Below are 15,404 nucleotides of genomic sequence, written 5' to 3'. Positions count from 1 at the left end.
TATGAGAAACTCACAAAGGAAATTTGCACTGCAGCTACGAAAATCAATAGACTGTGGATTAGACCGTGTGCATTTAATTGTAACACTGGAAGTTTACAATGCACTTCTCCAATGATACAGTGTTTTAATAGATTGTCTGATGTTGTTGGAGCTAAATCCTTCATCAGAGCATATATTTTATCTCATGCACAAATATTTCCCTGCTGCGCTTGGCCCTTGTAACTACACTGCAAGAACAACACACCGAAGATCAACAGCACCTTGAAGTCTCAGGGCTATTGAATTAAAGCTTGGCCTTTACACAGCGTATTTTGAAATTTGTGTGAATAGCATGTGCAGTGAAAAGGAGGTTGTCTAATAAGGATTCATAATGCATAGAGTGATGGCACATAATGAACTGATAAGGGCTGTGCTGACATAGTGAGCGGTAAGTCATTAATTATGTCATAGTGCCTTTTCTTGGCAATGGCAAGCTCACATTATTGGTTCATTAAGCTGGCATGGATCAATGTAATTAATGCTATAAGTCATCCCTTTGCTGAAAAGAAAAGAGACACAGTTTTGTGTGGGTATTTGACTTCAAAATTTCCAAAGTTGTAGTCAGAGGTCTGCAGTGTGTGGTGCACAGTGTCAGTCCAATTTAGGGCCAATTTAAACAAGGCAGTCAAATGAAGCCCACAATATTCGCTGAGAGCAGGGGACATAGCATTAGTTAACTGGGCACTTAACTATGAAGAGGAGCAACATGGTACAACAAAAGCCATCTAAGTGACTCTAATTTTGCGTGCGCTGTTTTTATAGCTACTGTTTTTCTGGGCCGGTTTTATCTCAAAGAGACACATGAAAGGAAATGCGAATTAGGAACAATCAGGACATGAAGAAGAAGCGAGTAAGTGGATATACGGTGGCCTCTGATCTATAGTTCAAATGATTTTAGAAGGTAAAATGTTAGAGTTGTGACTAAGTTAGTTACATTGTGGCAAACTTTTGCCAGAATGATGTTGATTTTCACAATACTCTGCTAGTCTGATGGCTTATTTTATGTCCAACACTGCAGTAAACCAACAGACCTGTAGTCTCAGGAAGCCATTGTCTCCCAGCACAGCGGACAGCTATTTGTCAGCACACTTTGACAGTTCACTCAGGTTGAGTTTAAAATGTTGGTAATTGGTAAACCTGTCTGCTTGGCTTCCACAGCTCTCATGTCTTCTAGCTCAGTTCATTTCAGCACTACATTAATTGTTGCTGTGAGTGTTGCATTAACAGCACTGTCACTGTGGCTAATACAACTGAAGGAAAAATAAAAAAGCTTTTACTAAACCTCGACTACATGTGTCACCCCCCGATCAAACATCTCTCACATCTACACAATCTTCTTCAGTGATTTGCTACAGTCTCAGCCTCTTCATTACTTTTACATCTACACAGCACAACTCTATGTATAGCAACTATGAGTGTGTATTTGCGTGTTTTTGCATGCATGTGTGCAGGCAGTGATGTGTAGTGTTTCATTCTTGGATTAAACCAGGCCAGTGCCCCAGAGGGCTGCAGGTTAATGCGGCCTATTTTAAACGATTATTCCTGCATGGCCACATCTTCTCCAGCGCGCACATGAATACACCTACATGCTGGTATATTTTCCCACAAGAGATTGTGCTTCTAAAATCAGCCTACGCTTCACTTGTCACTATGCTTTCCTGTCTTAATTTACAATCGCTTCCTTTTTCTGTAACATCAGTCTCATTTTCTCCATTATCTTAATGATGTTGTGATCTCTCCAACTGCTTGCAATGATTTCCTTTTTCTCTTTACAAATATGTTTACCATTCTGACTCTTTTTTTGTTCCTCTGTCTCATCTATCATCTCTGCTAATTAAGAGAAGAATGTAAGTCTTTACCTCGTGCTGTTTTATGCCCGTATTGTCTGTTTTTTCTTTCCTTTTTTCTGACCTCTCCTTGTTTTCTACCATTTCGTCCTTCCCTTCTGCATTTGCACTTACTTTTTTGTCTTTGTACTTTCCCTCTTTATCTCATAAAAGCTATCTTGACTTGTATTAATGACTCTAACCATTGGGAATAACAGTGTCTCTGAGTGACTGTGGCTGTTTTTCTCTTTAATAGCTTAACATTAGGCCTGCATGTAGCTCAGGTGGTGACTGTGAGAATGGCTGGATTCAGTGTAGCTGTTATTTCTCAAGGTTGGTCTATTGCAGTTGATAAGAGACGGTTTATATTTTAACATCTATCCCTAACATATCTTTAGAAGAGACAGATACAAATTCAGACAATCAGTAGTCACTAAGCCACAGTAAAAACAAAGTAATATTTTCTGAACAGCTTGCGGATCCAGACAACCGAATGCTGCCAGGCTGTATGAATAAAAGTGAATACACTTTTTTTTTTGGACTTTAAATACATTTTACAGAAAATTTCAGTCAGTGTAAAAACTGTAATCTCACATTCCCCATTTCTTAAGTGTATGTAATAAAAGTTAGTCATGTGTTAACCAGATAGTGTGGACAGTGCACTGCATTTGGTAAATAATTCTTATTGATATTCTACACTATATTTCGCTGTGGTGTTATTCACATAGACATTATGCATTTTAAATATCTCTAATACACTTTATATCTATGTCCATTTTATGTCATGTATTTTCAATTCTTGGCATAATTTTAGTCTAATGGACTGTAGTGCCTTACAACTGCTAGCTCCTCTTTTTAAGGATGACAGACAGTAATTTCATGTCGTTGTTTGTAGTCTTATCTGGAAATACTGCAGTGTTCAAAACTTTTTTCCTCATTACGTTTCAGAACTGAAATGTATTCAGTTGCTGGGACAAGGGATCAACTCTGGTCTGTTTGTTACATAAGTGCAAGTGTGTGTGTGTGTGTGTGTGTTTGTTTGCTTGTTGTGAAGTTTTTTGCAAAGCATGATTATTTTTGCTTGAATATGCAGCCCCGTGGCACTGGTTCCTTTCTCCAGTGTGAATTTGCACACATAAACATGCTCAGTAAAAGGAAAGAAAAAAATACGAGAAGGGATTTGCATCAAACCATTAAACCAATCTGCTTTCTCCTTTAAATCGGCTGTTTTTCTTCTGTAATGAGATCTGACATCCTAATGAGGGGGATAGAAGCAAGAGAGTGATGGAGAAGCAAGATGAGGAAGAGAAAGAAAAGAAACCCAAGAGAGGAGGGGGGAGACAAAGAAGTGAAGAGAGTGTACTGTTACTGAGTATATCTCAACCTGAGCACAAGGCAAGGGGAGTTTAGGGCTTCTCTTTAACAGAGAAACTGACAGATCCGTGAAAAGAAAGAAGAGAAAGGAAAGCTCAGTTTCATCTGGCACATATTCCTTAGTTCTTCAATGTGGCTTGTTATCCGGTAGTTAAGTGATGACGTGACGAATCCTACTTCCGGGCCTAAAGTAGTCTGCGTTTAATATGGCTTTTGTGTTGTTAACATGTTTAATGTTATGTATTTTCTTCTATTTAATCTCAAAAAGCTCCTAAAACAGTCAGTGATCACTGTTGACCTCCCTCGGCTTTTATTACCGCTAATCATTTATTTAAGCTCAGTTTTTAAAACCTTAGGATGTAACTACAGCCCAGCCCATGCAGCAGTATATGAATGACTAACCTCGTATTGTGGATGGATTATCTCAGTTGTTCTCCTGGCTGAAGTTTGGTCCTTTTACAGCATCCTGCCATGCGATTACATTTGTTCCTGACCACCGAGAACACTCACGTTAACTTTTATCGAGTGGAAAAAAGTTAGCTTGTTTATATTATGCTAACATAGCTGTGTCGCTAGCGGTCACGTAGCACATCATTATATACCAGCTAGCCAAACTTCAGTAACCCTACAAACGTCACTGCTGTTTAGTTTTCTGTCTTCATTTATGTTGGAAGTGATAACAGAGCTGTACGTTTAATTTGTTTCCAAAACCCCGCAGTCAGGACATGCTATATTGTATTTAGATAGAAGCTAGCGAGCTAACTCCTGCTAACTTCTAACTCCGTTAAATGTCATAAATTCCGTTTTCATGGATGCCTGGATGTTAAACTCAATTGTTACACCTGGTAGAGCAGAACGCTGATCATTTTATTAAAGATGAAAGACTTTAGACAGTTTTTCAACTCTCAGTAATGCCATAGTGATCGTTTGATATATGGACCTGCAGCGGAGTTTAGGCCCAGACACGCTAGTGACGTCAGACTTAACAACCGGATTAGTCACGGCCAATTGAATTGTGTGTTTATGTGTGTTTAATCAAACTTATTTAATGGATATTTAAGATTTAAAGACTTTTTGGCCTTTTAAAAAGGCACCAAAAATTGGTATGACGGGTAACACTTTATATAATGCCCTCATAATAGATACTTGATATTTGTAAGTCCATCTATGATGACTATTTACATGCAGTAATACAGGTAGGACTGTTGGTGTAAAAAACATAAACACACTTACTGAAAATCACCTGTTAACAACTTATTAACTTTTTACCCCTCGGCTGTCAAAAGCTGATGGGGTCTTGTCGTCACGCCACCTGGCAGGCGGGTGGGCAGCGTGAACACCCAAGTTTGTGAATGTGATAATTCGAGAAGAAATTGGAAATCAATGCCATAGGTGCATTTATACTAATCTTGGGACCAGTTTGACCTCAAGGTCAGAGAGCAGAGGTTAGGTTTTCTGAAAATCACCTAGGATTTTCAAATTTATCCCATAGGTGTATCTACTAGGTAGCTGACAGGAGGCACTGTCGGCTGCCTGTATTTTAAAGAATGTGAATAGGAGTGTACACTGTATATTTACTAATAAGACCACAATCACAGTTATTAACCTTAACTAACTTTGCCACTTTTTTAATATAAGCATCACAAAGGTGGCTTCATTTTCACATGGCCGACTTATGCTAAATAGATACTCCATCCAAAGAAAGTTCTGTTTCGATTTGTGTTTTGAAGTCTGCTATGATATGCCACATTATCAATGAATCTTTTAACAACACCGTGCTGTAAAGTGCAACAGTCATTTTCTGCTGGAGGAGTATGTTTCATACATTCTTCATTAGGCTATGGGACTGCATCAGATCTCAATGCACTGAAGAGCCAGTAATGTTTAAGAGGATCAGGTTTAAAGTTTTATAACTCTAATGTGCAGCTGTCATATATGAAATAAATAGCCTTGCTGAGAGAGCACTGAGTGGTAAAATAAATATATTAACCCATGAATTCACAGCACAGCTATTTTCTGCTGCATTGCCCTCTTGCCTTATTTGCAACAACACATTTTCCTTTCGCCATTTTATTTTTTATATTCTTTATTGAACTTCATTACCTGACAATCTAGATAATGTAATGAGGCAGGCAGAACACAGTTGGTTCATCAGATGTCCCCGTTTATGTAAGCGCACCCAGAAACAAATAACCACCTTAGTGAAAACTGTTAGGTGTGATTGAGGTTTTAGGTTTTTGTCAATTCAACTAACAATGCTTTGTTGTATATCTTTCTTGACTGAGAACAAACACTATAAAGTTACAACAGGGAGAATTATAAGGGGTGTTTTGAGCTAAATTTTGAAATACATATTCAGGGAATGTGGAAGACTCACATTAATTTGTTAAGGGAAGGCATAATATATTCCTTTTGTGTTACATAGCAAGCCAGAGAGACGGTTCTGACTGTCAAAGTACTTTGCCTTCTTGGAGTCTTTGGATAGGAAGCATACCTGGAAAATCTCCCAGACACAGGCCTCTGCCATGCAATCCCAACGCACTTGCAATATATGTTTGGTTATGCCAGGCTTGTCCTGCATCTTCCCATGCCATCTGATCCAACTCACTGCCAGGTGGTGATCATTTGACAGCTCAGGTCCTCTCTTCACCTGAGTGTCCATGATGTACAGCCATAGATCTGATGATACGAGGACAAAGTAATTCATCAACTTGCAAACTAGGCTGTCCGAAGTGCACTTATGAACATCCTTATACTCAAACATGATGGCCGTTATTAATAAAATCTAATTAGCAAAAAAGTCAAAAACCAAACAAACACTAAGAACACTTTCGATTTAAAACAAGTCATCAGAGCTGATCAAAGCTTGTAAAGCTTGTTACTAAACTCTTCCATATTCACCTTAGTCTGCTAGCATTGCAGCACTGCTGTTTTTAATGATAGCCAGGGTCTACCCTGCAAGCATGCATCTAAGAGTGAGAATCAAAGTGTCTGAACAAACTGTGCAGAACATCCAAGAGGCATGATCATCACTTTCACTTTTTTAAAAAATAACACATTTTGCTGGTGGAAGGTCAATATCAGCTGTCACTAATTAACAGTTTTTTCACAAGTTGATGACAGGACAAAATAAAACTTGCTTATGTTTGGCTTCGTGTGGTCCCTGCAGTCCCGACTCTCCCAAATGTTTTTTATGGGGGAAAAGAAGCATCACCTCTGTACAGCCTTAACTAGAATAAGTTTCTTTGTAGTTCCTGCAACTGTAACAGTGGATTGTTTACATCGTTTACATCATCTGCTTAATGCTTCAACAGTATTTAGATCTCAAATAAGTATCAGAATAGATGCTGTATTGAAGATGCACAGTCCCTAGGCTTGAATCAAAAATCTGGTCACGGCATCCCCTACTAATGTGCAGTACAATAGTTATTGCCTGATAAATCCTTGTAGCATAAAATTAAAGTGCTGCGGTATTGTTAAACTTTCTGGCTTCTCCCCAGTCACTTTATTGTGTCACTCCAGCAGGATTTCTCTGTCGCCAGGTTAGATTAGGTCTGTTTGGCCAAGATCAATTTCAGCTTGGCCCGTGATCCTCTTGGATTGTTAATGGACCTACTGCCTTTTCAACACCAGTAAAGAAAGATGTGTGAATTTGCACTTACTTATAATGTGATGTTTACTCCATTGCGAAAACATTTGTTCTGGTTAAATGCCCAGACTGTCATACTGCAGCCAGCTCTCTTTTGAAAGACAATGTCTAATCTCAGTTTAATTAACCAAGAAAACAAAAACAGACTTAAAAAGGAGGTGAGGAAAAGAAAAGTGAAAATGGATTTATTTTTTCAGGATTATCATATGAATATTATGTGCAGCAGTGCCTGTCAAACTGATAAACTGATTTGTTACAGTACGTTTAACTAGAAATGACAGCGCTGTTGAACATGCTGTTGATAAAAGCTCAGTCCATATGTGGAATCCAGGTGACTTTTATCATAGCTTAAACTTGCACAGTATTTACAGGGAGGTTTTGCTGAAGTCTCAGAAAGTTTTAATTACAAGCTCAGAGCATCTGATAACTCACAAGATCAGCACAAAATGCTTTCCTTCGGGAAGACATATGGCATTTCCTAAATATAACCCAAAGTAGTTGCCCCACAGACCCACTCACAAAACACTCCACACATGTGTTAAAAGTGCTCGTTTTTAGGTATGTACAAACACAAAAACACCAGTCCTTGCAAACCCAAGGCATGCACAGGAACACAATGCTGCACACATGCTTCTGTGACATGCTTACTCAGTTTACACTTACAGTAGCGATTAGCATATTCTCAGTTTTATCAGCAGTTATTCATAACTGTAAAAAAACATTTTTTGTCATCAGCGATAACACAGCCCACACAACACTGATTGTCTTCATGAAATCACATGTGTTTGATGCTTTTTTATGTTTTATTAATCCATTGTTTATTGTTTTTAAGTGGTATTCATTGCACTTTGATGTATTTCCCTACCATAACACGTTCTTGTTAAATATCCTAACAAAGGTGACAAATAATCATCGCAGTGTCTATGACAATGATCTAGTACATCTTCTTTTAGCCGCCCCTCTTACTACCTTATTAATATTGGTCAAATTCAAATAAGTAAGTCATGATCAGTTAAACTGGAAGTCCAGCTATTTTCTAGTTTAATTTTAATACAAGTTTGCTCAGTCCATTTCTTTATGGATGAAGTCACAAACATTTATTGGTTCGTCTTTTTACTGAGCAAGTTCCATGTGTCTGGGTTATCTTTTCGTTTGCTTGTTTTTTAGCCTTGTCTGCTTTTGACTGCTCACGTTAGATTCCCTCCATGTCACCCTATTCCTACAACCGCTTCTGTCACGCCAACCCTCTCTCAACTCTCCGTTCGCCTTCACTTCCTCCATGTCTTCCTCTTTTCCTCCTGCCTGGTAGTTCCACCTTTAACAACCTTTGTCAAAGGGTGGACTCATTTCTAATCCTGTCCCTCTTGGTCACTCCCATTGAAAACCTTACCATCTTTAACTTTGTCACTTCCACCTCATCCTAGTACCCTCAGCTATGGTGGTCATCAAATCAATTAGTCAACAGTTTTTCCTTTATAATTTTTGTCCATGAACATGAGTTATTGTAGACACACAGAGGTCTAGAGGTCAGATTTTTCTCATTATCAAAATAATTTGCAATCTTTAACAAACATGTGTGATGTTAGAATAGGTCCATAGGACAGGCTAAAAGCACAGCAGTTGCTGATGCCAAAGCATGAAGGAAAGGTGACTGAAAAATTACTCATGACTCAAAAGATTCAGGAAACAAGAACAAAACCAGCCCGTGGCCTTATGCTATTTTATAGTAGCTACTCGTTTATCATCAGAGCAGATTTGAGTTCTTATGGCAGTTACAAGAAATTACAAACCTCTGCAACTATGATTATAAGGGTGTCATGTATAGTGGTGTATATCACCTATAAATACAAACAAAATATTCTCTTATTTTATCATTTTAGCCGTTGTACATCCACAGCACGAACAATTAGCAACATCCTGGAGTCCTGCTGTTTCCAGCCAGCATGATTCCTGAAAGACATGGCACCTTTAGTCATGGAAACAAGTATCCTACAGCTTCAACACTATAAAAAGCTGTATACTTGATACTGAAAGTGCAAGGGAGAGCACTTGTGAGCGTGTGTGTGTAGGGGTAGGGGGGTGTCGGTCTTCCAGTGTTTAGGAGCTCAGGAACATCAAGAGCTGTGTGTTGGCCAGGAGGCTCTCCTAGGGATAAACAGAAGGAGAAACTAATCCTTACTCTCCTTCACATCCAAGCAGGGTGCGTGTTTGTGTCCGTGTGAGTGTGTGTGTGTATTTATCTTCGGAAATGTGCTTCTTCCATGGCTGCTGAAGCCAAGGTTGCGTGCGCATGTTGGTAAATGACCTTAAAGCATTAGAAAAAGATGCGTTACAGGCATGCATGTTCAGTCTAAGTCAATCACTGGCACATTTAGTAATCCATGTGTGTGTGATGACGGCGATGTCTGTGTGAGCGTGTGTATGTGAGAGAGATAGAGACTGTACTGATGGGGCTTTGTGTAATCGTGCTGAGCAGTGAAGCGTGTCGAGAGAAAGGACATGTCCTCAGCTCTGATCACATAGTCTACTAGAACGACAGTGAAGGGAGGGAAGGAAAGAGAAAGACAGACGCTTGTTAGGGAAGAAGAGGAACACAAAGCATCAAATGAAACGATGATGAGGAGAGGACGACTGACAAAAATGGAATGAGAGAAGGAGTAAGCTACGGTAAAAGGGAGAGGTTGGTAAATCAAAAGGGAGGTTTCAGAAGAAATCCACGAGCTAAAAGAGGGATGGAGGTAAAGGCAGAGAGTGATAGGGCTGGAGAATTCGGAAAAAGCAAAGAAAGAGAAAAGGGCAAGGAATTGATGCAGGAAACACGATAGTGACCAGAGTACAGTTGAAAGACACTGAAGCAGAGATGAAAGAATAAGAAGTTTAGATGGATATGGAAAGCTTAAAGTACTGGTTTTATCCCCTAGTTTTTCCCTCTCCCCCTTCCCCTTTCCTCCATCTCTTGTGCATTCAGACAGGTTTTCCTAGTTGCAGCAGCCCAAGAAAATAAAATCAAGCGAGGCGGCCCCTCAGCCGACTGGCTAATTGCAGAGGTATCACTGTGTCAAATGACTAATAGAGTTTCCCTTTCCGTCGCTAATCTGCCAGCAGGAGCACAGCCGCAATTTGTTTACTCTTTGCAGATGCAAGGGAATACAAAGACACACCCTCCTTTTTATTTCCTCTCAAACACAATTTCACGCTGCCAGAGCGTTAGGTGTGAGACGTGTTAGTGGAAAGTGCACGTGTGTGTGTATCTGGTATACACAACACCACATGTTTCGTGATTTGTTTAATATTTCATGAAACACCCCTGTAAGTTGCGTTCTGCTGGTCTTCAGCAAACTCATGATAGACACATCCTTTCACACTGTGTGTTTATTCCATATATAAACGTTAACACTCAATTATATGCTTAAATCTAACCTCAACAGATCTTATTCTTACTTTCAGGTCCCGAATGACTTAATTTTTTGGTCAAAAATGCAATTACTTCAACAGTCTAAAGTCCCAATTTGCTCTCAAAAGTAAGGAACACGAGAAGAAACACAGGTGTACAAATACAAAATACACATGCATAAATCAGGCACCCACATCCTGATTTGGCAGGCAGTATTGGCCCCAGAGGTCAATCCATCACTCAGACCACACCATTAACTGAGCAAATCATAAATTCAGTAGCATACCATTTAGAGTAGTTTAAGAAGAGACCGCAGAGTGTAGAAGGAAAGATTGTGTGAGTAGGAAAATGAATTGCATAAAGAGGCATGGGGAAGCAGAATACAAAGTACTGTAACAGAGTATGAAAACAAAAGGAGCAGCTAAAACAGTGATTTGGCAGCACATTTTGGGAGGATTCTTTCTGTTCTTTGTTCTCAACCATCTCTCTATCATTCTTGATTTTGTTCCTTTTTCCTTTACTTTTTTAGCTTATAACCAAGGACACTCCTTTTTAGTGGTCACAGCACAGGCTATAAAAATAATTTGACATGACATTTTTCCCTTCTTTTCACTGTTCTTCCACCCCCTCTTTTGCTCTGAGGTTTGTCCTGTCTGGTTGTCAAGTCTCTCGGTGAGTGCACACTGACACTGGTGGTGTTAGTCTAAAACCCGGGCACTAATGAGACAGAAAGACAGACACACCGCAGACACAATTTTAAGAGTACAGAAAAGTCTGGGATTTGCTTCTGATGGGAATAATGCTGCTTCATTACCCTCCTATACCCTCTGTTGTATGTGCTCCCTCCATTGCCTCGCATTTCTTTTCTTTTTCCTGTATTGACTGACTTTGTTCTCTAAAACGTGGCTTTCTCAGCTGCAGCCTTTTCTTTCCCCTGGACTCATCCACTGTTTTCCTGCCTAATTCTTTGGATTGTCAAATTTGGGGCATCAGTGCGCACTAGGATTGTGATCCAATCGCCCTGTCTTCCCTAGTTGGATTGCCAGTAACTGACAAAATTGCTGCTGGGGCGGGCAAAGGATTTAGTCAGTGTGCACTCGTTAAGGTGGTGCTGTCCATTCTCCATAATGCATGCTATGTGGCCTAAATACAAAAAAAAAAGTACGAGTGGTAACCAGAAGTTGACAAATCCAAGCTGAGCAGCTGAAACGATATTAAGTCAAAAAACAAAAAAAGCTGGAAAGTCAAACCAAAGTCCTTCTTCTGTTTTCTCTCATTTTTAAATGATGATGATCACGGGAGTGCTCCTTACATGCACATTCATTTTAAAGAGTGCAGGCATCCAAACACAAACTTGTCTGTACTTAAATGCTCATGCATGTCTGTGTCTGTGTCACCCAGGAGATAAAAAATATGCTAAAGTGATTACGTCATCCCTAAGGTTTCTTGTGCCGCTCATAGAGTTCTCCAGAATTGTTTGAAGAAGTTCAGTTCAAGAATATGGAATAGGATTGTTAAAGGACTGGTTTCGTCAGCCTTGTGTACAAAATAGGTTGGGCAGATCAGATGCATGGGTGTGTGTTTGTGTGAGTGTGCGAGAGAGAGATGGAGGTGAAAAAGAGAGTGATAAGAGGGTTGTGAAGGTCAGGTAAATGCCAGCACTCGAGACAGTGCTAAAGAGCAGGTTTGTTGGTCACGTAACGATAAGACACTCAGCCTCAGCACACTCTCACTTCCACACAACCTCCAGTCTTTTGTTAATTTGTGCTCTGGCTGGTAAAAGCTCCTTGTCATCTGTTTATATGAAATGCATAGGATTCTATTTGCTTATATGGGGAGTTTTAGTCTGCCTCATCCAGGCAGGTTTTAAAGGCTAATTCTGTTTGTGATTGGAGGTTCATTGGCCTATGTTAAAGCCTAAGCCAATCATACGGCCACATATCGATTACAAGGCTCTGTGATTTATTGCTTACTCCTTGAAGAAGATGTTTATGGTGTTTTTCACGTGCTGTTTTCAGTCTGCATATACCTTTGTCCTAATGATGGATAAGATGGATTCCCCCCCCCCCCCCCCTCCACGGTCTGTCTCAGTGTTTTTACAGCCAAAGAAACGAGCCCCCCAGACTCACATTAACACCTTGATATATCACCACTCCACTGTTTCAGTGCATCACGGAGGGAAGACAGCTACTGTGCCCCTGAAGGCTGCTTACACCCTCCAGCAAATCCCAATTCAATTTCAAAGTCACTCCAAAGAGAGATGCCTTGTTGTTGTTTTATTTATACATTTTATGTATGTTTTTAGTCCTTTTTGATCACCAGGGTGACCTCACCATGATCTCTCAAAATGTGTGGACTCATCCCTTCCCTCGTATGAACTAGAGCAAAGTTTACATATTTTATTGCAGACTGATGGAGTAGTGTGTCATTTCAGTGACAACTCTAACAATGATTGTAGTCTCTCATTGTCAAAAGTATTTTTTTCCTTGCCACTGTCTTAAACATGGGGGCAGAACTACTCCACAACCATTTTTTAATGTGCTGTTGGCACTGTAGGATTGAACGGGCTTTGACAAAAACAGGCATTTACAGTGATTTCTGCTGTACAGCTATCAAGAATTGTGTTAAATTGTCAATAGATTTATGATATAGTATTTCATGTGTTTCTTTTTATCTTACTAGGTTATAATCTCTCTCTTTTAATCATGGGAATAAGGCCAATGTTTTTTTTTACCTATATGGAGTTTTTTTCCAAATGACTGTTCATCGCTGTCTTTGCTTTTCTGTCCTTCCTCTCCTGTGCTCGTGTCCTTGCCCTTCTCTCCTCCTCTTCCCTCATTCGCTCTCCTCTGTAGACCTGACCATGCGTATCCATGATCAGGTCCGTGACCTAAGTTATGTCCTCTGTCCCTACTTTCCTGCCATAGCACCCTCCTCCCCTGGTGTCGACTCCGCCCCTTTGCAGCGCACTGGAAGTCACGGCACAGGAACAGGAAACTACAACCGCGGCGGGACCAACAACTATGCCACAGTGGGGCCAGGCTACACCTCGAGTGGCGGTAGCGGAGATGTATATGGTTCAGATCCCTATGTGGCTGACCCCTACCGTACCCTGCAGTACTGCCCTTCAGTGGTGGAATCACCCTACAGCAAGTCAGGACCAGCTCTGCCGCCCGAAGGCAGCCTGCAGCGTTCACCTTCTATTGACTCTATTCAAAAAGATCCAAGGTAGGATGAAAAGAGAGTTGTAGAGTGTGTGTTGTGTGCATGAGTATCTGTGTATACGTGTATTTTTTTAGGGGTTTATTGGATCACATCTTGTATGTTCAACATAATAAAAAATACAATGCCTAGACACACGTACACATCACATGAGTCACTTCAGAGGATGTTATACTGACTGCTCAAGACTTTGTCCTAACTTTACAAAAATGTTAATAACACCTAGCTCTAGACACAGATTAATATAGTCAGCCACTGATCATGCCATTATTCAAACTTTGTGATCTGTCATCTGATTACAAGCTCCAATCAAGGGACATCTTATGACTGACCTCAGTTTGAATTGCCAACGCTCATCATATATTCATAACTCCAATCATGTTTCCGAAGGTTTCAAATGATTACTTTCAGTGAAATCACAACGGTGCTTTTGAGTTGCTTTAAAAAGCTTAAAATTGCAGTGTTCTTATAAACTCACAGTCAAAGCTTTTCTGCACAAACAGGTAGATTTCATGGTCTTGTGGTTAAGAAAAACCTTTAGTAACAGTCACACACTCAACTCAGCCATGACCATCAGGTTTTTTTCTAAAGCTCTCTAAAAACAGGTCTTTATGCCCGAAAATGCATTTACGCTGAAAATGTCTCAAAGTTAAGAACAGGCACGTTGAAGTAAGTGTGTTGTCTCAGGTACCAGTGTAAAAATTTGAAGGCACTTCAGATACCAAAACACTGAAGAAAGATTTTGCATATCTGGTTTGTCCACACTCTAGACTTTGAAAAATGAAGGTAAACAGCAATTATTCTTTAATTTGACAGGAAAATCTCTCATAAATATACAAAAAGTTTTTGCCAAATTAAACTTCTGTTTTTTTGTCCAGTGCAGCTACCTCATATGTACGAGGAAAAACTATCTAATAAGACACTGTTTTACTCCAGTCACACACCAGTTGCTTGAGACTTTTTTTTTTCACCTCCCATAGTGTCAAGCTGTGCGTAAAAGCATCCTACTGGGCTGTGATCACTTCCATCCTCTTGTCTTTGCAATTAAGCAAAGCTCATTCCCCGTCTTTTTTTTATACATATTTCACAGGACTCTTGATGTATAATTCCTTTAATTACAGAGCAAGAGGGACTGAGGAGGGTGGATCAAGTCTCAGCAGCAGCTGTCAGTCACTGAAAGGGAGAAAGAACACAGTGAACAGAGAGAGTGGGAGATTATTAAGAACAGTGACAATGAAAGTAAAAAAGAGGGGGGAAATGATTAGCATGTGCACAGTCTGATGAAGGTAAAGTCCGTCACAAAATCCTGCAGTCTTACTGTAGGATGTGTCTACTTTTGATGATATAGTTAGACTGACTGACTCAAGACAGTCTTCATATTTCACAACAGCCAATGTACCCAATCAAGTGAAAACTCATATCTGGTGAGTTTTGTTATTATAAAATAAACACAGCACTTCTGACTTACACTAGAATATCGTATCTGTTTACTTCACAAAAGGAACGATTATTGTCTTTTTCTTTGCACTCTGGACTTTGTTGTTCATAAACACTTCTTCTTTAGCAAAGTAGTATCAATTCTGAGCGAGGTATATGTTTTATTAAGGCATAATCTTCACACAGCAACAACATACCATAACAAAATAGTTGTAAGAGTAGACAGAAATATGTTTCCAGAAGGTTCAAAGAGATACTGGAGAGCCAGAAGTGAATATAGGTCAGTAAGATAAGAAAATGTGAGCGATTGCATTTTCACATCCTAAATCTAGTACTTGATGATGAAAAGAGGCATTGCATACCTAAAAGGCTAAATTAGCTAATCCGTTGTATAACTGGAGAGATCAACTTCTGTTTTAATATATTAAGTTGTACGCTGAAATGTATTTCTATACATAAGTGT

General features: G+C 39.7%; 1 protein-coding gene across 3 annotated transcripts in view; it reads left to right on the top strand.

Annotated features, from left to right (window-relative positions):
• ctnnd2a (catenin (cadherin-associated protein), delta 2a) overlaps nt 1-15,404 on the top strand; it is a 270,721-nt gene that overhangs the window by 144,987 nt on the left and 110,330 nt on the right. For all 3 annotated transcript variants that reach the window (XM_042214478.1, XM_042214497.1, XM_014339797.2), the window contains one exon: nt 13,138-13,510. In XM_042214478.1, coding sequence (XP_042070412.1) covers nt 13,138-13,510 — 373 coding nt within the window. The remainder of the gene's footprint in view (nt 1-13,137; nt 13,511-15,404) is intronic.

The sequence above is a fragment of the Haplochromis burtoni genome, unplaced genomic scaffold (assembly GCF_018398535.1).
Source record: "Haplochromis burtoni strain Fernald_Lab_line unplaced genomic scaffold, NCSU_Asbu1 Contig_1, whole genome shotgun sequence".
NCBI classification, from domain to species: Eukaryota; Metazoa; Chordata; class Actinopteri; order Cichliformes; family Cichlidae; genus Haplochromis; species Haplochromis burtoni.
Note: the sequence above shows the minus strand (reverse complement) of the source record. Positions and strands in the feature narration are given on the sequence as shown.